We start from the raw sequence: 26745 nt of genomic DNA, 5'->3' as shown, positions 1-26745 counted from the left end.
TTTTATTTAATACTGCTAAATATTGTTAACAAATTATAATAATTTTAAGTGTCATAATTTGGAGCCTTTAGGTTTTAAGTCTCTGAAAATATAGCCCACCATCATCAGTCTATTTTAAAGAAATCTTTTGTTATTCAAAAGTATCCTCAATTTCAGTAGCTAATTTTACTTCTAGTTTTAAAAGAGTAGATTCTTTAAGAAAATAGGCCATCTCAGTATCTTTCAGGAGCACTTTAATCAAAACACTCAAGAGATTATACTAGTTTTGTGAGAAAGAGGCTTTCAAATTCAGGAGGTGGTAAGATGAACTAATTCTAAATTTTTTTTTCTATCTGAAAATTTATTTCTCAGTAATAGAAAGTAAATTGGGTTTTGGGTTTTTTTGGTAATAATTTCATCAATAGAAATATTGCCTATTATAATTTGATACTTTTATATAGTTCATTTGAGATGTAATGAATTTATCAAAGTAAAAATATGTGTTTGCCAGGGGTAGAGCAATATTTGTTACTAAATAATTGGGGAGTTCTATAATTGACATTGTTGGCAAATGTAAAGGATTAAAAGCTTCATAGTATTAAGTTTCATTTTAGTATTTATTTTAAAAAGAATATTGAGACTGGGGAAAACAAAAGGACTTGGTGTTGAAATCAAAATAAGCTATCCCAGATCCAAACTGGACTGCCCAGACCACTAATTACTTTCATTTTCCTTGCTTGTGTATAACTGTAAATATGTGCTATATCCTCAAACAAAGGATTGGATACTCTTTTCTTGAGAGGAGTTATTTTAGCTTTCCTCCTTATCTAATGATTAATTTTAAAATCTCCATGTTTTTTCAGTAAGACTTATTTCTAATTGTGCTTATATACCTTTATTTTATTTATATTTGTTAGTATGGATTTATATGGCTCATACAAAAGAAATTAGCTAGGAAAAAATCAGAAATCCTTAATTTGTGAAACTTAATTTTTAATCCAGAATTATAGCTCTTACCAACTACCAGATTTTAAACCTTTCTTGATAATTGAAGAGGGTAGTTATTTTCCAATTAGCGAGGTAGTGACCTTGTATTATAACTTAAACTATTCTTTTATTAAACTTTTTTTTCTATACTTTTTTTTTTCTGCACTAGAGGACCAATGCAATTTAATAATCTAAGGCAGGATGAGAATCACTTTTTTTCTTAGAGTCCATCAGTGCATAAGAAAAAACACATTTAAAAAATATCTTTAGGGATGCCTGGGTGGCTCAGTCAGTTAAGTATCTGACTCTTGATTTCAGCTCAGGTCATGATCTCAAGGTTGTGAAACTGACCCTCATGTCACACTACACTGGGTGTTGAGCCTGCTTAAAATTCTCTCTCCCTCTCTTCCCTCCCCACCCCTCCCACCTCACACTCATGCTGTCTATAAAAAAAGGGGAAAAAAAATGTACATGTGTATATGTATGTATGTATATCTTTAAGCCAAACATACCCATTTTTCTTTTTTTTTTTAAGATTTTATTTATGTATTTGACAGTGAGAGAGAGCATAGGCAGAGGGAGAGGGAGAAGCAGGCTCCTGCTGAGCAGGGAGTCCAATGCAGGACTCGATCCCAGGACCCTGGGATCATGACCTGAGTCACCCAGGCACCTCACATATCTATTTTTCAAAATAAGAACAGAAAATCCATAATTTTTCTCATTAAATACACAGCTTATTTCTATATTGTAGTCATGATAGAGAGTAAGAATAGATGAAATAGAAAAGACGAGACAAGACATGGGATGAAATTAAGCACAGAAAGATAGACTAAATAATATGAAAAGTCAAATGGAAATATAAAAAGAGGTACCCAAATACCCCACCCTCCAAAAATGAAGGTAGCATTTGAACAATGAGAAAGCAAAAGTTACATAAACTTTCCATTCTGTGACTTTTAGTAATGATTTTTTTTTTCTATAAAATACAAGCAGAAGTAAGGATATCCAGAGTTCAGGCCGAACTAGATTTTTCTCCAGGAGGTCTCTTCTATCCTAGGTCTTTTACTTTATCCTATCTTACTTTCTTAATGTTTTTGAAGATATTGACACCTTAATTTTTGGCTTAATTTTGAAATTTTATTGTGTTTGCAGATTTAAGAGCTCCATTTTTCTCTAGTAAAGATACTATTTAGATATTACAATAGGTGATTTTTAACTTGGTGTAGCTGTTACTCATGTTTTTATTTTCTTCATGTAGATCATACATCTGTGGCCCAGAATGAACAGGAAAACAAATCAGGTTCATTGCCCTCTACATCATATGAAGACTCCTTTCCAGAAGCCTATACATTTCTGTATGTATTCAAGTTAAATTTATTTATGTTGTTAATACTTCCTCTCCCAGAAGATTTGCTCTTTCTGATCATTTGACGTAAGAGTAGATAGAATCTATTAAACAGAATTTTTCCCCATCAATAGCTTTAAAAGTTGTAAATTTTAGTATTTTATGTAGGATAAAGGCTCATGAGTCCCTTAAGTTGTTTATTTGCTAATATCTCTAGGTAATCAAGTCTTAACAGTAAAATTTAGTTTAAGATTTCTTTGTGTAGGGGGTGCCTGGGTGGCTTAGTCAGTTAAATGTCCAACTCTTGATTGCACCTCAGATCACTATCTCATGCTCAGCAGGGAGTCTGCTTGAGATTCTCTCCCTCCTCTCTCTCTGCCCCTCCCTCCACTTGCATGCTCTCCTCTCAATAAATAAATAAATAAAAGATTTCTTTGTGTAAATTATTAATATACTGAAATCTACCAAGTTGGCAATTTTTTAACTAAAAAATTACTTTTCCTGGATTTTTAATTTTTTAATTTTTTTTTTTAAAAGATTTTATTTATTTATTTGAGAGAGAGACAGGGAGAGAGAGCATGAGTGAGGAGAAGGGCAGAGAGAGAAGCAGACTCCCCGTGGAGCTGGGAGCCTGATGTGGGACTCGATCCCAGGACTCCGAGATCATGACCTGAGCCGAAGGCAGTTGTCCAACCAACTGAGCCACCCAGGCGTCCCTGGATTTTTTATTTTTTTTAAGTTTTTTTTTTTTTTTTTTTTTATTCGTTTGACAGAGGGATCACAAGTAGGCAGAGAGGCAGGCAGAGAGGAGGAAGCAGGCTCCCTGCCAAGCAGAGAGCCCGATGCGGGACTCGATCCCAGGACCCTGAGATCATGACCTGAGCCGAAGGCAGCGGCTTAACCCACTGAGCCACCCAGGCGCCCCAAGATTTTTTATTTTTTTAAATTTTATTTTATTATTATTGTTTTTTTAAGATTTTATTTATTTATTTATTTATTTATTTATTTATTTATTTGACAGAGATCACAAGTAGGCAGAGAGGCAGGTAGAGAGAGAGGGGGGAAGCAGGCTCCCTGCCGAGCAGAGAGCCCGATGCAGGGCTTGATCCTAGGACCCTGAGATCATGACCTGAGCCGAAGGCAGAGGCTTAACCCATTGTGCCACCCAGGCACCCCTTACATTTTATTTTTAAGTAATCTCTACACCCCATATAGGGTTTGAACTCACAACGCTGAGATTAAGAGGTGCATGCTCTTCCAAGGGAGCCAGCTGGGTGTCCCTGGATTATTTCTTTTAAAGGAGTGTTGGAAAAGGGTAAACAGTATTTCTTTCAGTATCAGTTCAGCTTCTCAAATACTTTAACAGCTCTAAATTAGTATCAGAAAGCTTATGAGAATAGGCTAAATTTTTCTGACCCTTTCTTTCACCTTTTACCATTTCAGTAAAGAATCCTTAGCATAAAATTGTATAAGGGGAAATCTGACACTCTCTCACATAGTCTTCATTTTTAGTATGTAATGCCAGTACTAAAACTTTCAAGAACTAGTTTAAGGTAAGTTTCTGAAAGTGTTTTGTGCTAGCCCTAAGGAATAGAATTTCAAAAAACAAAAAGTGTCTTTATAGAGAAAGTTCTTAAGTTAACTGCCTTATTTTGTTTATCCTTTCAGCTACATATTAAATTGACAAAAATATTGTCAATGTAGAACTTTTTTTGTTGTTATTCCTCTAGGGTTTATGAGAATTGTAGATTGACTCTATTTTACATATGATTTGCACTTGCAAATATTAGAGATTTCAGTATAGTTTGAGTCTGAAAGACTCATATAACTTACTTTACAATACTTTCAGAGAAACCTAGAAATTCTGATCTTCTTTATAGCATAGTTTCATTACCTTTTTTTTATTCATTACCTTTTAAAAACAAGTTCAATCACTTTAAATCACTGAAGTATGAGATTTTTTTCATACAAATTACCACCAGTCTCCCTTCTTCTGTTTATTTTATTTTATTAAAAATTTTATTTTAAACTTAAATGCAGGAGTTGGTTTTTTTCTTAAATGTCTCTTTTTGGTTTTAAGTTCATTTTCCTGGCTTGTCAGAATCCTCTTGAATTTTGAATCTCCTTTTATATTGTCTTTCTCTTTTAGCTTTTCTTCTTCTACAAATATACTGAACGAGTTTTCTAGTCTTTATTATAGTCACTAAAAACAGTATTAGATAGGACAGGACCAAAGATAAAACCTTTCTGGTTCACTGCTCGTTCATTACTCTTTAGAAGGAACTGTTGGACCAACTCTGAATTTACTTACCTCTACCACTCTCCCACCTACATTTGTCTATCTTACTGGCAAGGCTATTAGAGGAAATCAAGATTTACTGCAGATTTACATGATATTTACAAGCATTCAATATCATGCCAGACATTATCAAACCTTGCAAAAAAGGAAAATTAGTTTAATCTGTACTTTTCTTACCTAGTCCATTTTGGCTTTTCAAATTCTGAGTACTTAAAAAATCACATCCTTGATTCTCTCCTCTAGAAATTGTTTAGAGATCAATATTAAGCTAGTCATTCTTTGCTTTCTGGAAAGTTCCCTTTTTACCTATTTTTAAAAATCAGGCAACATTTTCTCATTTTTCATTTATATTTGAAGTTTTTTCAAGACCTTGAGATGATTTGCTTGGGCCTAGATTTATAAATATGTTTAAATTAGCTGTGTAGGACTCCTTTTAAATTATCACACTTTAATTTCTTCATTTAATTTTTGTTTGGTCTTTCCAACTTGAGGACAGTACTTATGGATGGAAAAGATGAAGACACAATTGATTTTGAGCTCTTCTTTCTGTTATCAGTCTTGTTCTTTCTTTCCCCTAACAAATTGTCTACTTGAGTTTCATTGCTGTCTTATTAGAATTTTGGGAAACCTCAGTTCTTGGTAGGCTTGAACTTTTCTGAGACTTTTCTTACAGGTTCACATCAAGACATAGTATTCTTAAGTGGTCATTTTTTCTTTTGTACATGTTGTTTAAAAAATCTGAGCTTCCCAAATAAATTAGTTTCTCTAACTGCTTTTTCATCTCATTAGGATTATTTGTCATTACATAATCAGAACTTCATTTCCTTAGAACCTGAAGCTCCTCTTGTGCTGTATTACCCTCAGAGGGTTTGTCTGTGAGATCATACCTAACTTTGAGTTGAACTTGCTGAGATCTCTTCAAATAAAGGGATATTTCTATTTAGGCTCAGTGTTTTCTTCCTTTCCCATTAAAAATTCCAAGGCCATGTTTCATTCTTGATCAAAATTAGCTTTAAATAATTCCTTTTAGGGGCACCTGGGTGGCTCAGTTCGTTAACTGTCTGCCTTTGGCTCAGACCTGGATCCCCAGGTCCTGGCATCAAGTCCCACTTTGGACTCCCTGCTAAGTGGGGAGTCTGCTTCTCCCTCTCCCTCTGCTGCTGTCTCGCTCTCTGTCAAATAAAATCTAAATAATTCCTTTTGTATTTCCTCTGTAGAGTATGAGCTTATTACTTACTCTGCTTTCAGTAATTAAACATCCAGAAAGCCATTAATGACATACGCAGACTAGCAAACTAAATGGGGAGTAGTTTAAGCCGAGGGTTTTCAATCCCAGCTGAGTTGCTCAAGTCATACAACTTGTCAATGACAAAACCAGAGTGAAAATCTTGGGTTGATAAAAAACTTGCCTTCTGTGTTTTGTTCTATAGTGATTTAAATGTCTTCTCCTTTTAATTAAGCTATGACATAGGTAAATGTAGAAACAAAAATTTTATTCCAGTAATAATTCAAAGGTGTCTGCTTTTGTGATGTTAAGAAACCTGGCTTAATTCTTTTTTAGGTACTTTGTCAGGAACACGTACCTACTTAAGCCAGTTTAAGTAGTGGGACTTACTAGAGATATACCAGACATGGAGCTTTGGTTAACATACATGGTGGAAATAGGCTTGCCCCACTGTGAAAAGACAGAGATGTGAATTTAAGCCATTTTGCTTTTCACATGACATGCATACAAACACCCAAAAGAGATTTTTTAAATGGGTGCATACACACACATGCATCCCTAACCTAAATATAAACACACATAAATAAAGCAAGGTGTAAGAACAGAAGATGTAATATAGCAGGTTATATAGGGACTAGAATTGGAACTGGGGAGTCAATACCTGAGGTCATGGTCAGCATTTTTTAGCTCTGCTTCTCTCCATCTGTTACCTATTGGTTCTTCTTTTCCCACATAGTCTAACATAGCTGTCCCAGCTAAGCACTGTGTGACTTCTAGTGCTAGTGTCACCTCATGGTTTGAGTACACTGAAATTAAAAAGGTTGCCTTTCAGAAGAGGATGAGCAAAGAAAGGATTGAGCAGAAAACAAATGTATCTATGACAGTTAAGATAACTTTAGTTTATACAGGCTTAAAAATAAAAAATTGGCCCTTCAGTGGACATCAAGGATAGAATGACTTTTTATCTCAGTCAGACTTGCCAAAAGCTAGGACCTTTGTTGGTAAGTCTCTGAAGCCTTGCAGTTCAAGGTATCTAATAACCAAACAGTTCTCAGGCCTCATCCAAACTGAGCAGCCCCTATCCAGAAACTAGCCAACAGGTGCAGACAATACCATACTTACCTACTTATCCTTTGTTTACCTCGAGCATTTTTATATTTTTGGGGGGTCAGGAACTAGGTTTACAGCACTATGCATAGGATTTTTTTTTTTAATTTTTTGTTTTTTTCTAGTAATGTATCTTCGTCTGTATAAGAAAGTTAGCCTTTCTCACCATAAAATGGGATTGAAACTAGGTTACTTTACTTATAGAGCTTGTAGTAAGTTGGTTTTCTTTGACTTTATGAAATGAGGCACAGATAAGAAAAGAATCATTTCTAAGCATATCAGTGTTTCATTTCCATGTTTTTCTACTTCTTGTTTTCTAACTCTGCTGCAGTATAAGAGGTACTTCTCCCTTTGTTAACTGCCAAATAAGTCAAGCCTTTTTACCTCTTAATTTTAACTAATTTAGTCACTGGAAGAGTACACTTAAACCAGCCTAGCTAACTTTTTTGAAATCTTAAATTCCAAATTACCAGTTTTACCAACATATTTACTATTACAAATTTTGGTCCTGAGTAGGTCTAACTGTGTATTGTTCCAGTAATGACTAACTTGGAGCTGTACTTATTGTCACATGAGGAGATTATGTAAAAATACATTGTAAACTATAAACTGCTTTACAAACATTAGTTATTCTTTAAGAACTAAGGATAACCAGGGCGCCTGGGTGACTCAGTCGGTTAAACATCTGTCTTTGGCTCAGGTCATGATCCCAGGTCCTGGGATCGAGCCCCACGTCAGGCTCTCTGCTCAGCAGGGAACCTGCTTCTCCCTCTGCCTACTGCTCCACCTGCTTGTGCTCTCTCTCTGTCAAATAAATAAAATCTTTAAAAAAAAAAAAAAGAAAGAAAGAAAGAGCGAATGAACAAACAAATAAACAAAGGATAACCCAGATACTTTCTCCCTCACATATACCCTAAGTTAATCTTTTCATATTAGAGAATAACTTTTTGGGTCAGCAAATTAGTGTTACATATTTCTCTTTCCCACAAAAAGCAAAACAGGAATAGAAGAGCATAGTTGAAATAGGGAAAATCAAATAAAAAGATTTGGAGAAAAGGATGCCACAAAAGCCTGTCTGAAACATAATTTATTTGGTTAAGGCAAGTTAGAAAGGAAAATGAAACATTTGGTTTACTGGTTATACAACCCTGTAGGTGTAAAAATCACTTGAGAGTGAGTAACCTATATCAAAACAAAGAACAAAGCTGCGAGAGCCTAAAAGAATTTATTACAGTGAACGTTGAAGGGAGGTTATTTCTCAAGTAGACAAATAAATAGAAGTGCTCAGGATTTGGAGTGTACTATGCTTTATAAGAAAAAGTGGTAGCAAGGAAGGTAGCTCTTAATAATAAGAGAAAAACAATTCCAGGGACATGCTATAAAAAACAAGGAAATATTGGATACCAAAATAAACAATAAAAATAATACTAAAGTGGACTGGGCTAAAGGAGATACAAGTTAAATGGAAGAGTAAAGCAAAAGGTGGATTATAGACTATATTTCTTACTATGGAATATGCCCCCAACATTATCCAAAAATACTAAAACAGATTGAAATTATTTAAGGGGAAATAAAACCTTTTGTCATGATTCTTCATCCCCCCCCCATTGGATTTGCCTTAATCTTTTAGCTACTTTCTCATCTAGTATTTTTTCAACTGTCTTTTCAAGAAATTTAAAAGATCAGAAGCATAAAAAAAAATACAGCAAAACCTAAACACAATTGAGAATTAACAGCTATTAACATTTCATTGTACTTGCTTCCAGTTTCTTTAAAAATATGTAGAGAGAGGGGCGCCTGGGTGGCTCAGTGGGTTAAAGCCTCTGCCTTCGGCTCGGGTAATGATCCCAGGATCCTGGGATCAAACCCCGCATCGGGCTCTCTGCTTTGCGGGGAGCCTGCTTTCTCCTCTCTCTCTGCCTGCCTCTCTGCCAACTTGTGATCTCTGTCTGTCAAATAAATAAATAAATAAACAAATCTTTAAAAATATGTAGAGAGAGACTGTCTCTTTGATTCATATCTAACTTCTTGCCATGACAAGTTCCATTCGCCTGTCTGCCTTCCTAAGAGCATCACTATCATCAGTTATTTCTCTAGTTAATTTTTTAATATTTATATAGCCACAAACAATATGGTACTATCGTAGTTTTAAAATGTCATGGAAATATTCATACATGTGTCATCTTGTTTTTCTTAGTGTTATCTTGAGATCTAGTCATATTGCTGCGTATAGATCTGTTTTATTCCCTTTAACTCTTGGGTGGTTTTTCATAATGTGAAATACTACTTTTTTTTTTTTTTTAAAGATTTTATTTATTTATTTGACAGACAGAAATCACAAGTAGATGGAGAGGCAGGCAGAGAGAGAGAGAGGGAAGCAGGCTCCCTGCTGAGCAGAGAGCCCGATGTGGGACTCGATCCCAGGACCCTGAGATCATGACCTGAGCCGAAGGCAGCGGCTTAACCCACTGAGCCACCCAGGCGCCCCTGAAATACTACATTTTTTTAATCCATTTCTTTAAGGGTGGGTAATTAGATTGGTTGTTTTTTTTTTAAAGGAAGATCTCTTTTTTTTTTTTTTAAAGACTTTATTTATTTATTTGACAGACAGAGATCACAAGCAGACAGAGAGGCAGGCAGAGAGAGGGAGAGGAGGAAGCAGGCTCCCTGCAGAGCAGAGAGCCCGATGTGGGACTCGATCCCAGGACCCTGAGATCATGACCTGAGCCGAAGGCAGCGGCTTAACCCACTGAGCCACCCAGGCGCCCAATTAGATTGGTTTTAAATATTTCCTATTAATAAATAATAGTGCAGTGATCAGTTTTATCCTAGTATTTCCTCTTTTTTTTTTTAATATTTTATTTACTCATTAGAGAGAGAGAACGCTCAAGTGGGGGTAGTGGCAGTCAGGGAGAGGGAGGCCCCCTGCAGAGCATCGGGAGCCTGACGTAGGACTTGATCCCAGGACTCCAGGATCATGACATGAGCCAAAAGCAGTTGCTTAACAAACTGAGCCACCCAGGTGCCCCATCCTGGTTTTTCTTTTAAGGAAAGTGTTTGTTGTGAAAGTCACCTATTAAGGAGATTAAAGATGTAATCTGGAATCTATAAGATTATCCAAAATGTAGAAGAAAAGGACAAATGGATGAGAAAAAAAAGAGAATGATGAATAATTACTGTCCTAAAAAAGAAGCTACTGTCAGAAAACCAGTAACTACAGTGAATGCTATAAAAATGCTTTCAGGATCATCCCTGTGTTACAGTATTCTTTAGAAAATGTAAGCATTTCAAGCAAAAGTGGTAGGATTAGGGTCAGTATGCTGCTGTTCGTGGTGGAGGAAATCACAACATCTAAACTAGGATTCAAAATTGCTCTGACAACTCTGAAAATAAAAATACATATCTTTTCCATTTATAAATTTGGTACTTATAAAAATATGAAATGTAACTACTTTCAATATATTAAAAAAATAATGTAAACCTGCATTACAAAAGCATTACTTTTGGAAAAAACTGCCATATTTTATTCTTAACTAAAACAAAAACACTAGAAGTTGGAATAAATGAGACAGAAACAACAAAAAAGATAATTCTGAATGTGAGAAAATATCGAGTGTGGAAGTAAAAGCCTTCATCAAGTACCATAGTAATGAAAATTACTATTAGAGAAACACGCGTTAAAAAAGAAGTTTTAGGGGCGCCTGGGTGGCTCAGTGGGTTAAGCCTCTGCCTTCGGCTCGGGTCATGATCTCAGGGTCCTGGGATTGAGTCCCGCATCGGGCTCTCTGCTCAGGGGGGAGCCTGCTTCCTCCTCTCTCTCTGCCTGCCTCTCTGCCTACTTGTGATCTCTCTCTGTCAAATAAATAAATAAAATCTTAAAAAAAAAAAAGAAGAAGAAGAAGTTTTAGGGGCACCTGGGTGGCTCAGTGGGTTAAAGCCTCTGCCTTTGGCTCAGGTCATGATCCCAGGGTCCTGGGATGGAGCCCCACATCTCTGCTGGGCAGAGAGCCTGCTTCCTTTCCTCTCTCTCTGTCTGCCTCTCTGCCTGCTTGTGATCTCTGTCAAATAAATAAATAAAATCTTTTTAAAAAAAAAAAGTTTTAGTATCTATTAAAGTATAAGTATGTTAGAAATATTGAGACAAAAAAAAAAAAAATTTAGGTCAGCACCAGACTTAACCCCTGCAGATGATCAGAAAACATACCATCCGGGGCGCCTGGGTGGCTCAGTGGATTAAGCCGCTGCCTTCGGCTCAGGTCGTGATCTCAGTGTCCTGGGATCGAGCCCCGCATCGGGCTCTCTGCTCAGCAGGGAGCCTGATTCCCCTCTGTCTCTGCCTGCCTCTCTGCCTACTTGTGATCTCTCTCTCTGTCAAATAAAATAAATAAAATCTTTAAAAAAAAAAAAAAAAGAAAACATACCATCCACATCCCCTTCTGGGAAACTCTCTCATACATCCTCTTGCTGACCAAAAGATGAATCAGAATATAAAAATTAGGATTGGGGAGGACATAGTATTTAAGATGTGGCAGTGGCATGGAAACCATCTAAATAAGAAGTTAACCATAATAAATTCATGAGTCCTTAAACTCGGATATAGAGTCCCTTAATGGTATGCAAAATTTTATGTTTTGCAGAATTTTTTGTGCTATATTTCTAGGAAGAAAGTTCATAATTTTCATCAGATTATGAAAAGGGTTCATGACCCTAAAAGGTTAAGTATCACTGTTACATATAGGGATCTTAAATAAAATTTTAGCAATTCTAATCCTGAGAAAATTAGAAGAGTGAGATGACCAAGTGGAATTTATACTAATCAAGCAAAAGTGATTTAGTATTAGAAAATCCATTATTTTAACAAAGTAAACCATAAGAAGAAAAACTTAACAAATGCCAAAAGACTTTAACAATTCAATACCAATGATTAGAAATAGAATTTTCTTTAATGTGATAGACAATATATTTCTCTAACATCTATATCCAATGTATTGATGAAACTCTAGATGCATTTTCTTTAAATTAAGACAGGAATGCCTGCTATCATAATTGTTATTCAATATTTTCCTAGAACTCCTAGGTAGTACAATAGAATATCAAAGAAAACATTATTGAAATATACACAGTAAAATTATTTGTAGATGATCTTACCTGCCTTGAAAATTCAAGTGTAAAATTGTTGAGCTAAAATAAGGGTTTAGTAACAGTCACAAAAAATAAAAATGTGGAAGTCTGTACCATTAGAAAATGTGGCATAAAGTCCCCATTCACAATACCAAAAAGTAAATAAATGGGACTAATCACAAGAAATGTCTAAGTGAGGAAAATTAAACCTAAAAATTTAAATAAATGGATAAACTTACTGTGTTCCTTGATGGGAAAGCTATAAATAACAAAAATGCTAATTCTTTCCAAATAAATTTCTAGATTTAATTTAATATGAAATCCAGTCACTTGGATTTTTTTAAGTTGCCAAATACTATAAATTTAACCTCAAAAGGCAAAAAATCAGAAAGCAGAACATGTTCAAAAGGAAAAATAGTGACAGAGGACTTCCCCTGATAAACCTCAAAATGTTCCATCAGCCTATGGGGAAAAAACACATTGGTATTGGTTTGCATCAATTGGTAACAGTTGCATTAGGAGACAGAATAAGCCTAGAAATAATAGAACATTTCATGTATTTATAAGAAGGTAGGCTATGATTAAGTTAGTAAGTCAGAAGTTACACAGTAAAAAGGACTCTGGAACAATTGGATATCATTTGGAAAATTTTAGGTTAGAGCTTCATAGTACATCAGAATAAATTCCAGATGAAACTGGACTCCCACCTCATGGAAAAATTAATTATAAAATTAGAGTCCTAATAAAAATTAAAAAATAATAAAGATTTGATGTCTTCTCATGACATTATTCATAACATTATTTATACTTTATTATAGATACTTAGTTGTCAGCCTAAAATGTAAGCTCCTTGAGATCATAGAGCTCTCATCATTGTTTCCATAGCACCCAGTGTATAGCAGGCACTCGAGAAATCTGGTGGAAGAATGAATGAGTGAGTGAACAAATAAACCCCTAATAGGAAATTGGACAAAGCATATGAATAGTTAACCAAAGGGGGGGAAAAAAAGAGGCCCGTAAACATAAAATTATGGTCAAATTCTCTGTTACTTAGAGAAAAACATTAGAGGAAATAAAGTACTGTTTTTCATTAATCAAATTGTTAAAAATTTTAAAATAATAATTATATCAACATTCATATGGTATTAATTGGTCCAGCCTTTTTGAAAAGCAGTTTGGTAGTCTGTATGGGTTAAAATGTGTATACCTTCTGGCACCATGATTGTGATCTCTAAATGTTATTTCTCATTAAGCAGGAATGGCTTTGGAGGAATGGCTGATTCTAGACCTGAGACTTCTTAGGACAGAAAGCAAAGAAAGCTCTCAAAGACTACCAAGTGTGTTAGAAAGATGTAGGAGCAAACTTGGAGGAGCTCCCACTGGCCAAAAATCACACAATTTGAACGTCTAAAGGAATAATCACTGTGATTGATTTAAACACATTAAAACATGGATTAAAAATCCATTGGTTCCTGATAACATTTTAAAAATCAGTCTCTTGGGCGCCTGGGTGGCTCAGTGGGTTAAGCCGCTGCCTTAGGCTCAGGTCGTGATCTCAGGGTCCTGGGATCGAGTCCCGCATCGGGCTCTCTGCTCAGCAGGGAGCCTGCTTCCCTCTCTCTCTCTGCCTGCCTCTCTGTCTACTTGTGATTTCTCTCTGTCAAATAAATAAATAAAATCTTTAAAAAATAAATAAATAAATAAAAATAAAAATCAGTCTCTTTAGTAGTTGCTAGGATACAACTCACCATTCTGAATTCTAGTAAATAAAGATAAAGAATCAAGCATTTATCCTGCTTCTCCTGTATTCACTGTATTTCAGATAACCCAAGAGTTGATGAGGAAAATCTCTTTATCAAAGAATTCCAGCCAGAAAATGCAGTAGAAATGGTAGAATTCGAAAATTGTTATTTTTTACAACGCCCCCCATCCCCAAAGAAATTAGGCCAGTGCTGTCAAATTAATGGTGATAAGCACAGGTTTTTTGTTTTGTTTGAAACTTCAAATTTTTTTTTTAAGATTTTATTTATTTATTTGACAGAGAGAGATTACAAGTAGGCAGAGAAGCAGGCAGAGAGAGAGAGAGGAGGAAGCAGGCTCCTTGCTGAGCAGAGAGCCTGATGCGGGACTCGATCCCAGGACTCTGAGATCATGACCTGAGCCGAAGGCAGCGGCTTAACCCACTGAGCCACCCAGGCGCCCAAAACTTCAAATTTTTTGAGAAATACATGCAATGAGATGTTCCAACAATGTTAAATTGCTGTAAAAGTTTCTAAACTTTTGCATCTTTATATTTTTGTACTTGTGAATTAGTAGCAAACCACTGGGGACTGAAACTACCACACCTTGAGTAGCATTGGCTTAGACAATGATCATGAGTGAATAAAAAAACTATTAAGTGAAAGAAAAATCTAGAACAACCCCTCCCAGCCTAAGAACTTAAATCTAATCATGCTTCTAGAACTGACTACTGATTTACCAAATAGAGGGACAGAGGGATGAATTAAATGACCCCACCACAAGGAAAGCATCGACCAAATTCTGGAATGGGGGAAATGCTATAGGACAAGTAACACAATTTATTAAACTTCAACAAATAAATGTCATAAAATGAAGAGGGAGGGGAATATTGCCATAAGATTAGAGGCAAAAAGACATCTGAATCAAAGTGTGTGGGACTTTTTGAATTCTGTTTCAAACAACCAAAACGTGAAGATGAGTCATTGAGATATTTTTTAAAAGCCTTGTTAGTTACACATACTAAATTATTTCAGGTAATGTTTAGGATTTGCTTTAAAATACTTCATTCAGCATACTCTAGTGTGGGGCAAGAGGAGGAAGAATAGAAGTAAAACAGGCAACATGTTGATAGTTGAAGTTTGGTAACAAGTGTCAAAGATAAACAAAACCAGACATTAAAGTGATGAACTGGTTTCATTTAGTCACTACTGACAGTAAGGGAAAAGCTGAGCTTCATTCAAATTTGTGCTCTGGTGATTGGAGTTTTAGAGGTGAATGAGGAAGTAGAGATAGAGGAAGAGGGGAGCTCAAGTGAAAAATTACAAAGAGTCAGTGTGAATGCCTCTGAGGCCAGCTGTAAGTGCTAGCGGAAAACCATCAAAGTTAATATTTATCCTCCCACAGAGACTGGCAGACAGAGGCCCTATGCTTCCGGACATTAACTTTCAAGGGAAGGGCCTTCAGGACCTGGAGAAACGTACTCTTGAGTTGTAGGAATTAAATGCACATCTTTGAGGAATGGAGGAAAGATTCACAATTGTAAGCCCTTTTTAGTAAATGCTCTAAGAAAGGTGGAGGGGCTTATCTTCAGGTGTTGGCTAGAAGAAACCTTAAAACTCTCCTGACAGCATTGAGCTTTCTTAGGCAGCACTTCCTTGGGAGACTTGGGTCCTCCTAGAGACATGGCCTTATGCTGCTAGGAGCCTTGCTAGAGTTTGGTTGACTTAGCGCACCGGTTTGGATAGAGATACTGTGTGCTGAGAGTTCTACAGTGCTTACAAGTACATGGGGGTCCAATATAGTAGGTTTTTTTTTTTTAAATGAGAAAAATACACAGCTATATATGTTTGCATGTTTTATTAATAAGAGGTTATTTTATTTATTTACTTATTTATTTCTTAAAGATTTTATTTATTTGACAGAGATCACAAGTAGGCAGAGAGAAAGGAGGAAGCAGGCTCCCTGCTGAGCAGGGAGCCTGATGTGCACTCAAGCCTGGGACCCTGGGATCATGACCTGAGCCAAAGGCAGAGGCTTTAACCCACCAACCCAGGTGCCCCAATAAGAGGTTATTTTAAAATATATATTCTTGTTACCCAGTAATTCATCTTAAAGGATGTATCATACAGTAATTAATAATCAGGAATTTGGTCAAGGATATGTATGAGGATGTTCATCAAAGTAGTGACCTATAGGAAAATTGGAAACAAATATTTTTATCATTAAAAGATTTATAAATACAGTACATACGTTCATGTATTACATTGTAGGGCATTCCAGAGCATCAGGAGCCATTGATTGATGAGGCTCTACAAAAGCAAGCACTCATAAATCGCTGGAAGGACTGACCCCATAGGGAACAGTTTGGCAATCTTTTTTTTTTTTTTTTTAACAGATTTTATTTATTTATTTGACAGAGAGAGACAAAGATCACAAGTAGGCAGGGAGAGAGGGAGAAGTAGGCTCCCCGCCGAGCAGAGAGCCTGACATGGGGCTTGATCCCAGGACCCCGAGACCATGACCTGAGCTGAAAGGCAGAGGCCTAACTGGCTGAGCCACCCAGGCACTCCCAGTTTGGCAATCTTAACAAAATTACTAATTCATTTACCCTTGACCTAGTACTCCCACTTCTGTAAACATACTCTGAAGTGTTATCTTTACATGTTTGAAATTATGTACAAGGTTATTCATTACTTCATGATTTGTGATAGCAAACGATTGGAAACAATAGAAGACTAGTTAAATAAATTGTGGAATTTATGCAGACGAGTGCTATATAGCTGGAAAGGGATGGAGAACCTCATATCAGTGCATTCAGTATAGTAGCCACTAGCTACATGTGACTATTTAAATTTGAATTATTTGAATAAAATTAAATTTGAATTGATCAAAATTAAATTTAAAAACCAGTTTTCTGGTTACTTTAGCCACATTTAAAGTTCTCAATAGCCACATGTGGCTAGCGGGTCTATGAAATTGAACAGCCCAGGTACGGACCATTTCTATCAATGTAGAAAGTTATTGATGGTGCTGCTTAATATAGTGAGCATTAAAATATCTCTAAAATACCTACATAACTTTTATAATAAATAACAGATACCTAAAAATAGAAAATATTAGACAAAACAAAACTTAGGTACTTTAGGGGCATCTGGGTAGCTCAGTGGGTTAAAGCCTCTGCCTTCGGCTCAGGTCATGATCCCAGGGTCCTGGGATCAAGCCCCGCATCGGGCTCTCGGCTCTGCAGGGAGTCTGCTTCCTCCTCTCTCTTTGCCTGCTTTCTGCCTACTTGTGATCTCTCTCTGTCAAATAAATAAATATTAAAAAAAAAAAAAACTTAGGTACTTTATGAAAGATTAAATCTCAAGTTCTATACACATGGAATCTTCTCACAGATTTTTTTTCTTAAAATCGGTAACCTCTCCGTTTTCTTGTGTCAACTGATCATTTTCATATATGTCAGTATGAGACCAGGTGGAATACATATTACAGAAGAAATCCAGTTGGCATAATTATTGCAGGATTCTTGATGAATTAGTTTTGTTTTGTTTTGTTTTTTAGCTAGCCCTTCCTGGTTTTTACAAGCAAGAATTTCTAACCAAGCATGCCTAAAGAAGTAACATTCCTCAAAGTGCATGCTCTAAATGATAGGTGCTGTAGCACAGAGTTATAGCTATAATCACAACTTTCTGGGATATTCTGAAATTAGGGGAAATTCTTCCTATAATAGGAAGAATATTTGGTCTTTGTCCTGGTGGCTCATTTAGCTTCTAATACTTTTGGAATTTCCTGAAGAATGAGTGTCTTTGGTGTGCTAATGAAATGACTTGGTAATGGGCTCCCAGTTAGCTTCAGGGTGGAGGCTGGTCACGAAAAATTAAACCTCCACTAGAAGCTTGAAACTTGGGCACCTGGGTGGCTCAGGTCATGATTCTGGAGTCTTGGGATCAAGTCCTGCATCAGGCTCCCTGCTCAGCAGGGAGTCTGCTTCTCCCTCTTACCCTCTCCCCTCTCATGTTTTCTCTCTTTCTCTCTCTCTCTCTCAAGTAAATAAATAAAATCTCTTAAAAAAAAGAAGAAGAAGAAGAATGAAACTTTCAATCCTACCTACCAGCCTCCAGTGAGGGAAGAAGGGCTGGAGATTCAGATAGTCTCCAATAGCAAATGATTTAATGAGTGGTGCTTACATAGTGAAGTCTCCATAAAAACTTTTAAGTGGACAGGGTTCTATAAGCTTCCTAGTTGAAGGTTTTGAGGTGTTGGAAGGGTAACACACATGGAGAGGGTAGGCCAGCTCCATTCCCCTTCCCACTTCCCTTGCTCTATGTACGTCTTAACTTGTGGCTATCCCTGAGCTGTATCTTTTATTATAAACTGGTAATAGTAATTAAAACATAGTAATATTACTGTAATAGTAATTAAAGTGAATCTTTATAGCAAATTATCAAACCTGAGGAGGGCATGTGGAAACCTCTGAGTAGGTCAGAGGTTTAGGTGGCCTGGAACTTACGTTTGGCATCTGAAGTGGGGACAATCTTTTTGGGACTGAGGCCTTTAACTTCTGGTATCTGAGGCTGGCTCTAGGCACATAGTGTAAGAACTGAACTGAATTATTGCACACTTAGTTGAAGAGGTGGAGCTGGAAAAAGATACCATGTATTTGGTGTCCAGAGGGGGAAAAACCCTTGAGGTGTAACTTTTATATGGTTACAGAACATGATAAGTAAAATGTTTATATCAGAGTCTGGCTTGTTTTAGTGATATCTAAAAAAAATAGGAGTTAATTTATACCTTAGTGTGCATTGTTTTTTAAAAATGGGGAATTACATATATTTGAGATACTAATGAGTAATTAATTTTAAACAGGTCCACAAAAAATAAGGAAATTCCTCCTTTGGCAAATAAGGTTCCATACATCAGAGAAAAGAAATCATCTTTGAATCTATCTTACCGAAGTCATGATTGCTCTCGAACTTGTCTAATGAAAGTACCACTAACCTTCAAGGGAGAAAACCCTCTGCAGCTACCAATCAAATGCCATTTCCAAAGACGACATGCAAAGACAAACTCTCATTCTTCAGCACTGCATGTGAGTTATAAAACCCCTTGTGGAAGGAGTCTACGAAACGCCGAAGAAGTTTTCCGTTACCTGCTTGAGACAGAGTGTAGCTTTTTGTTTACAGATAACTTTTCTTTCAATACCTATGTTCAGTTGACTCGGAATTACCCAAAACAAGAAGAAATTGTTTCTGATATGGATATTAGCAATGGAGTGGAATCGGTACCCATTTCTTTCTGTAATGAGATTGACAATAGAAAGCTTCCACAGTTTAAGTACAGAAGGACTATGTGGCCACGTGCATATTACCTAAACAGCTTTACCAACATGCTTACTGATTCGTGTGACTGTTCTGAGGGCTGCATAGACATGTGAGTAGAAAAACATGACGTTTCAAAAAGTCTTCTGAATGTAGGGGTACTTGTCAGGAAGTCCTATTGTGTATCAGTTTGTCTGTTTGTCAGTCTAAATTCCGTTCACCAGGAATCTAAAATGGGAAATATATTCTATCACTAGCAATAGAAAAGAGAACTCTTTTCCAAATATTATAGTAATTTGAAAGTTATTTCTTCCAAAGATGAGTATTTCCTTTAATCTAGTACCATAATCATAATAGCAACAAGTCTAGCTAATGCCATGTAGCAGGGCGAGATACTTAAAGTGTTACACATACAGTTGTTACACAGGTGCTTTACATATAGTTTTTTCCGTAATCCTCACAAAACCCTGTGAAGTAGGTAATATTACTTCTGTGTTATAAATGAGAAAGTTGAGAAGCCAATTTTAAGGTCATAGGGCAAACAAACTAAAGAGTCAGTATTTGAACCCATGCTCTTTACCATTTTGTTATATGTCTTATTTTAATTTTACAAATTTTCCTTGCTACTTCTTTATAAAGTCAGAGGTGCTTATAATTCATATTCTCATAACATTGGCATTCCACTAAAAAAACATGTTCTAATATAGTAAGAATTTGAAAATTTTATTTTAAGGGTATGTGAGATACATGTAGGTAGACATATATGGAGTGGAGTTCTATTATATACATTTAATTTAATGCAAATTCAGCTACCTGTACTAGGCAAAAGGAAAAGAAAGGGAAAAACAAGTAATTTAAATAATATAGACAATAGTTTCACCATCTCAGTTAATTGAAGTATGAGAGAAGATCTATAAATCTGTTACTCCAATTTGACTCAGTTCCTTTAGGCCTTTCATAGAGCAAGTCTCTCACAGTGCCAGGTTTTATTCTGTTTTAAAATAAGGGGTTTTTTTGTTTTGTTTTAATATTTTGTCTAAATATAATTGACGTGTGGCCAAGCCCAGTCTCTCAGTGCTGGAGAAAAAAGCTGTTGCACAATGTTTACTTAATGGTCAGTTTATAAGATTTTTTTTTAAAGAAACTTGACTATATATGACTTTTTATAAAAATTTATCTGAGAGAAAAATTTTATTTGAAAGGGAGAGAAGAAGAGAGGAAGAGAGAGAATCTCACGCTCTATGTGGACCCTAATGTGGGATGCCTAATGTGGGGCTCGATCTCATGACCCTAAGATCATAACCTGAGCCAAAATTGAGAGTCAGATGTTTAAACCACCCAGGCACCCCAACTCTATATGATTTTTGCTTTAACACTGTAGACACTAACCTTTATATAACATGTATCACCATTATACATATTTTCATCTATATGTCAGAAACTAAAACAGAAATCACAAAAGCAAAGGCTGAAACCTGCTGGGATCTAGAAATGACACAAGCACTGTGGCTAGGGATTTTAACTCTTACTGGAGTGGGAATTAAACATGTCCCATGCATGGCAGAAAGTGGGCACTGAGTTCTCCAGGGGATAGAAACAGGCAGGGGCCTCTACAGGACTGGAAAGTAAGCTAATTATCTCACATAGCCTAGAATGGGATTAACAACAACTGGTTTTAGAGCAGTGAAACCCATAGTCACAGCCAGAGCAATGAGGAAAGGAGTCAACATAAAGGAGCAACCAGGAGTAAACCGCATAGAAAGGTAGGATTTCAGTAGCACACAAAGATGTATAGAACCATGAAGGCAGCATGAGTCCCAACAAATGGGAGCATTCACACATGAAGAATCTGAAATAAATATGATTAAAAGAGACTTTATTTTTTTAAAAGATTTTATTTATCTGAGAGAGAGAGGAAGCAAGAGCAGAGGAGAGCAGAGAGGGAAGGACAAGCTGACTCTAGTGAGTGCAGGCCTAACATGGGGCTGAATCTCACAACCCTGAGATCATGACCCAAGCTGAATTTAAGAGTCAGTTGCTCAACTGACTGAACCACCCAGGTGCCCCAAAAAGAGACTTTAAAATAGATATGTTTAAAATGTTCAGAGAGACTAAAATGTTAACATCTATGAAATAAGTAAAGGCTATTAGGGGGCCAGGGAAAGGTGTATATATATAAAAAAAAATTGGAAATGTGGGAAATAAAACATGTGGTCACAGAAATAAAAAAAACTAAATAGATGGACTCAATGGTAGAGCTCATATAGCTGGAGAATAATTAGAAGCACTAGTGAGTTGCAAGACGAAAGAGATCTTTCAGAGCGAAAAAAGATGAAGACTTGAGGAAGACAATTTACAGATTAAAAACTGTGAAGGATAAAATGAGAAACCCTAAAATATATCTGAGAAGAAGAAAAGAACAACATTCAAAGAACTAATAGCTGAAAATTTAAAAAGTATCTGTGGTAAAGAATATATTCAAACACTGTCAGAAAAAAATTGACTAACAACACAGTTCTCATCAGAAATAAAGACAAAAACAGAGGCAGATTAGCTTAAAATGCCAAAGGCAAATAAATGTAAAACTAGAATTCTGTACCAAGCCAGACCAGTCATTTGACAGGGTGATGTTCAAACAATTACATAGCCATTGAGGACATGCATACATATTTCCCATCAATAGTACTTTTAAGTATATCTAGAGCATTGTTTTCCAAGCTACGGATTTAATGGGAGGTAAAATCATTAAAGCAATTGTAACTAGCATTTTTAAAATTTAAATAGTAAAGAAAATACCGAAGGGGGACCTGGCTGGCTTAGTCAGTAGATTGTGCTAATCTTGATTTCAGGGTTACATTTGAGCCCACGTTGGGTGTAGAAATTGCTTAAAAATAAAATCTTGAGGCACCTGAGTGATTCAGTTGTTTAAGCATCTGCCTTTGGCTTAGGTCATGATCCCAGGGCCCTGGGTTGGAGCCCAACATTGGGCTCCCTGCTCAGTAGAGAGCCTCCTTCTCCTTCTCCCTTTCCCTCTGCTGCTTCCCCTGCTTGTGCGTGCTCGCTCTCTCTCTCGCTCTCTCTCTCTCTCTCAGTCTGTCAAATAACTAAACAAAATCTTTAAAAAAAATCTTTAGGGGTGCCGGGGTGGCTCAGTCAATTAAGTGTGTCTGACTCTTGGTTTCAGTCTCAGGTCTTGATCTTGGTGTTCTGGGATTGAGCCCTGCTTTGGGCCCCATGCTTGGCACTGGGTCTGCTTCAGATTCCTCTCCTACTCCCTCTCCCACTCATACTCGCTCTCGCTCTCTCTCTCTCTCTCAAATAAATAAATCTTTAAAAAATAAATAAGTAAAAACAATAAAATATTTTTTTAAAAGAAACTACCCAAATATATCATACACAAAGGTAAAATTTCATGCCACTGTTTCAGTTTATACATACACATAGAGAAATATATTTGTATGCCTATGCCTATATAGGATCATGAAGAAAATGTATTTCATACTGTTGGTCCTTAGAAATATTTGAGAGATCCTACTCTAGATATGCTTACACATATGCATAACAAAAAGCTATTAATTGCAGTATTGTTTGTAATATTTGAAAACTAGAAACAACTTAATTGTATACCAAGCAACTTCATTAAGCAACTTAATCACTTATCCAAATGCTATCAAAAAGTTAAAAGGAATTAAATAGATTTGTATATAGCACATATGAGCCTCAAAAACATTTTGAATGAAAATGGCAAATTGTAGGATAATAACTATAGTGAATTTTTAAAAACAGTACAATATTTTGTTTGTAGGTACATACGCATGTAAAAGTATAAAGGATGCAGCACCAAACCTCTTGAAAGTTTAGTTTTAACTGTAATGTTTTATTTTTTAGAGATGATATATACAGTGTATATATAGTGTTTTTCTCCACATCTTTAGCAACACTTGTTATTTCTTTGGGGTACTAAATATTCTGATAGGTGTGAGGTGATACCTCATTGTAGTCTTGATCTGCATTTCCCTGATGATGAGTGATGTTGAGCATCATTTCATGTGTTTGTTGGCCATCTGGGTGTCTTCTTTGGAAAAATGTCTGTTCATGTCTTCTGCCCGTTGGATTATTTGCTTTTTAGGTGTTGTATAAATTTTTAATATATTTTGGATAGTAACCCTTTACTACATATGTCATTTGCAAATATCTTCTCTCATTTAGTAGGTTGTCTTTTAGTTTTGTTGATGGTTTCCTTTGCTGTATAGAAGCTTGGTGTAGTCCCAAAAGTTTATTTTTTGCTTTTATTTCTCTTGCCTCAGGAGACATATCTAGAAAAATGCCACTTCAGCCAATGTCAGAGAAATTGCTGCCTGTGCTAAAACTCTCGTTTAGGAGTTTTTTGGTTTCAGGTCCCACGTTTAGGTCCTTAATCCATTTTAAGTTTATTTTTTATGTATGGTGTGAGAAAGTGGTCCAATTTCATTCTTTTGCATGTAGCTGTCATGTTTTCCTGGCACCATTTGTTGACGAGACTTTTTCCCATTGCATATTCTTGCCTGTTCAACATTTGAACATTGAACATTGCGTATTCAACATTTTTTTAAAATGTTGGTTGACCATATAATCATGGGTTTGTTACTGGACTTTTTATCCTATTCTGTTGATCTGTGTGTCTGTTTTTGTGCCAGTACCATTCTGTTTTGATTCCTGTAGCTTTGTAGTATAACTTGAAATCCGGAATTGTGATCTTTTTCAAGCTTGTTTGGCTATTTTGTGTGTGTGTGTGTGTGCGTGTGTGTGTGTGTGAGATTCCATACAAATTTTAGGATCATTTGCTCTGTGAAGAATGCTGTTGGTGTTTTTTTTTTTTTTTTAAAGATTTTATTTATTTATTTGAGAGAGAGACAGTGAGAGAGAGCATGAGCGAGGAGAAGATCAGAGAGCGAAGCAGACTCCCCATGGAGCTGGGAGCCTGATGCGGGACTCGATCCCGGGACTCCGGGATCATGACCTGAGCCGAAGGCAGTCGTCCAACCAACTGAGCCACCCAGGCGTCCCTGCTGTTGGTGTTTTAATATGAATTGTATTAAATCTGTAGATTGCTTTGGGTAATACAGACATTTTAACAATATTTGTTCTTCCAAGCCATGAGCATGGAATATCTTTCCATTTATTTGTGTCTTCTTCAATTTAATCAGTAATTTTCAGGGGACAGGTCTTTCATCTTGGTTTAGTTTGTTCTTAGGTATTTTACTAACTTGGTGCAATTGTAAATGAGATTGCTTTCTTATTTTCCCTTCCTATTGCTTCATGTAGAAAAATGCAATAGATTTCTCTACAAGGATTTTGTATCCTGTAACCTTACTAAATTCATTTATTAGTTCTAGTAGTTTTTTGGTGGAATCTTTAGAGTTTTCTGTATATAGTATCATGTCATCTGCAAATAACGACAATTCTACTTCTTTCTTACCAATTTGGATGCCTCTTCTTTCTTTTTCTTGTCTGATTGCTGTGGGTAGGACTTCCAGTATTATGTTGCATAAAAGTGGTGAGAATGGACATCCTTGTCTTGTGCCTGATCTTAGAGGAAAAACTCTCAGTTTTACACCATTGAGTATGATGTTAGCTATGGGTTTGTCAGTTATTCACTCATGGCCTTTATTACATTGAAGCATGACCCCTCTAATCCCACTGTGTTGAGAGTGGTTTTTTTTTTTGTTTTTTCAATCACGAATGATGTTGAATTTTGTCACATGCCTTTTGTGAATCTATTGAGATGATCCAATGGTTTTTATCCTTCCTTTTGTTAATACAGAGTATCATGCTGATTAATTGCATATATTGAGCCATCTTTGCATCCAGGAATAAATCCCACTTGACCATGGTGAATGATCTTTGTAGTATATTGTTGAATTTGGTTTGCTAATCTTTTGTTGAGGATTTTTGCATATATGTTCATTAGCTACATTGCTCTGTTGTTTTCTTTTTTCCTAATATCCTTATCTGGTTTTGATACCTAGATAATGCTGGCCTCATAGAATGTATTTGGATGTTTTCCTTCCTCTTCTATTTTTTGGAATAGTTTGAGAATAGGTATTAACTCTTCTTTAAATGTTTAATATTAACTCTTCTTTAAATGGAGTTTTTGATTGCCAATTCAGTTTTTTACTAGTAATCATTTTTTTTATTTTTTCTTGATACTTCTGGAAAATTATGTTTGTGAATTTATGGATTTCTTCTACATTGTCTAATTTGTTGGCTTGTAATTTTTCATAGTAATCTCTTATCTCTTATAATCCTTTGTATTTCTGTGGTGTCAGTTATTACTTAACCACTTTCATTTCTTATTTTATTTATTTGAATCCTCTCTCCCTTTTTTTGATGAATCTGACTAAAGGTTTATCAATTTTGTTTTTCTTATCAAAAACCGGGCTTTTGATGAACCATGAGAGACTATGGACTCTGAAAAACAATCTGAGGGGTTTGAAGTGGCGGGGGGGTGGGAGGTTGGGGTACCAGGTGGTGGGTATTATAGAGGGCACAGCTTGCATGGAGCACTGGGTGTGGTGAAAAAATAATGAATACTGTTTTTCTGAAAATAAATAAATTGGAAAAAAAATCAAAAAAAAAAAAACCGGGCTTTTGGTTTCATTAATCTTTTCTATTTTTTTTCCTTGTTCTCTATTACATTTATTTCTGCTCTGATCTTTTTTATTTCCTTTCCTCTACTAATTTTGAGTCTTGTTCTTTTTCTACTTCCTTTAGGTGTAAGTTTAGATTGCTTGAGATTTTTCTTATTTTTTTGAGGTTACTATATATTTCCCTCTTAAATCTGCTTTTGCTGCATGCCAAAGATTTTAGACCATTTGGGTTTCATTTGCTTAGAGGTATTTTTTAATTTTCTCTTTGATTTTTTCATTGGCCCATTTGTTGTTGTCTAGTAGCATATTGTCTAGCCTCCACATGTTTATGATTTTTCCACTTTTTTTCTTGTAATTGATTTCTGATTTCATTCCATTTTGTCAGAAAAGATGCTCAATATGATTTCAGTCTTAAGTTTATTGAGACTCATTTGTTGGGATATATGACCTGTCATATGGAATGTTCCATGTGCTCTTCAAAACAATGTGTATTCTGTTGTTTTTGGCTGGAGTGTTCTGTATGTAAATTTCAAGTCTATCCAGTCTACTGTTCAAAGACACTGTTTCATTACTGATTTTCTGCCTGGATGACCTATCCATTAGTGTAAGGAAAATGTTAAAGTCCCCTACTATTATTGTATTACTGTTAGTAATACAATAGGGGCCACCTAGGCCCCTGTCTTATCTTTTTATTGAAGCATTTAGTCCATTTGTATTTAACATAATTATTAATAGGCATGTACTTATTGCCATTTTGTTAATTGTTTTTGTAGTTCTTTTCCATTACTGTTAGTTTCTCCCCTGGTGTCTGTTAAAATTTGCTTTATACATTTAGTTGCTCCGGTGTTGGGTGCTTAGATACTGAACAGTGCTATATCCTGTTCTTAGATTCATCCGTTTGTCATTATATAATGCACTTCTTTGTCTCTTAATACAGTCTTTGTTTTGAAGTCTATTCTGTCTGATACTAGTATTGCTACTGCAGGTTTGTTTGT

The 26745-nt window shown here is 35.9% G+C and overlaps 1 protein-coding gene across 7 annotated transcripts in view; it reads left to right on the top strand.

Annotated features, from left to right (window-relative positions):
- The window catches only part of LOC122907076 (histone-lysine N-methyltransferase SETDB2-like), a 95067-nt gene that overhangs the window by 17013 nt on the left and 51309 nt on the right, over positions 1–26745 (top strand). For all 7 annotated transcript variants that reach the window (XM_044249699.1, XM_044249695.1, XM_044249694.1 and 4 more), the window contains 2 exons: positions 2225–2321; positions 18670–19233. In XM_044249699.1, the coding sequence (XP_044105634.1) occupies positions 2225–2321; positions 18670–19233 (661 nt within the window). The remainder of the gene's footprint in view (positions 1–2224; positions 2322–18669; positions 19234–26745) is intronic.

This window comes from Neovison vison, chromosome 5, assembly GCF_020171115.1.
Source record: "Neovison vison isolate M4711 chromosome 5, ASM_NN_V1, whole genome shotgun sequence".
Lineage (NCBI taxonomy): Eukaryota > Metazoa > Chordata > Mammalia > Carnivora > Mustelidae > Neogale > Neogale vison.
The sequence above is the reverse complement of the archived record's forward strand: the minus strand, read 5'-3'. Positions and strand labels throughout refer to the sequence as shown.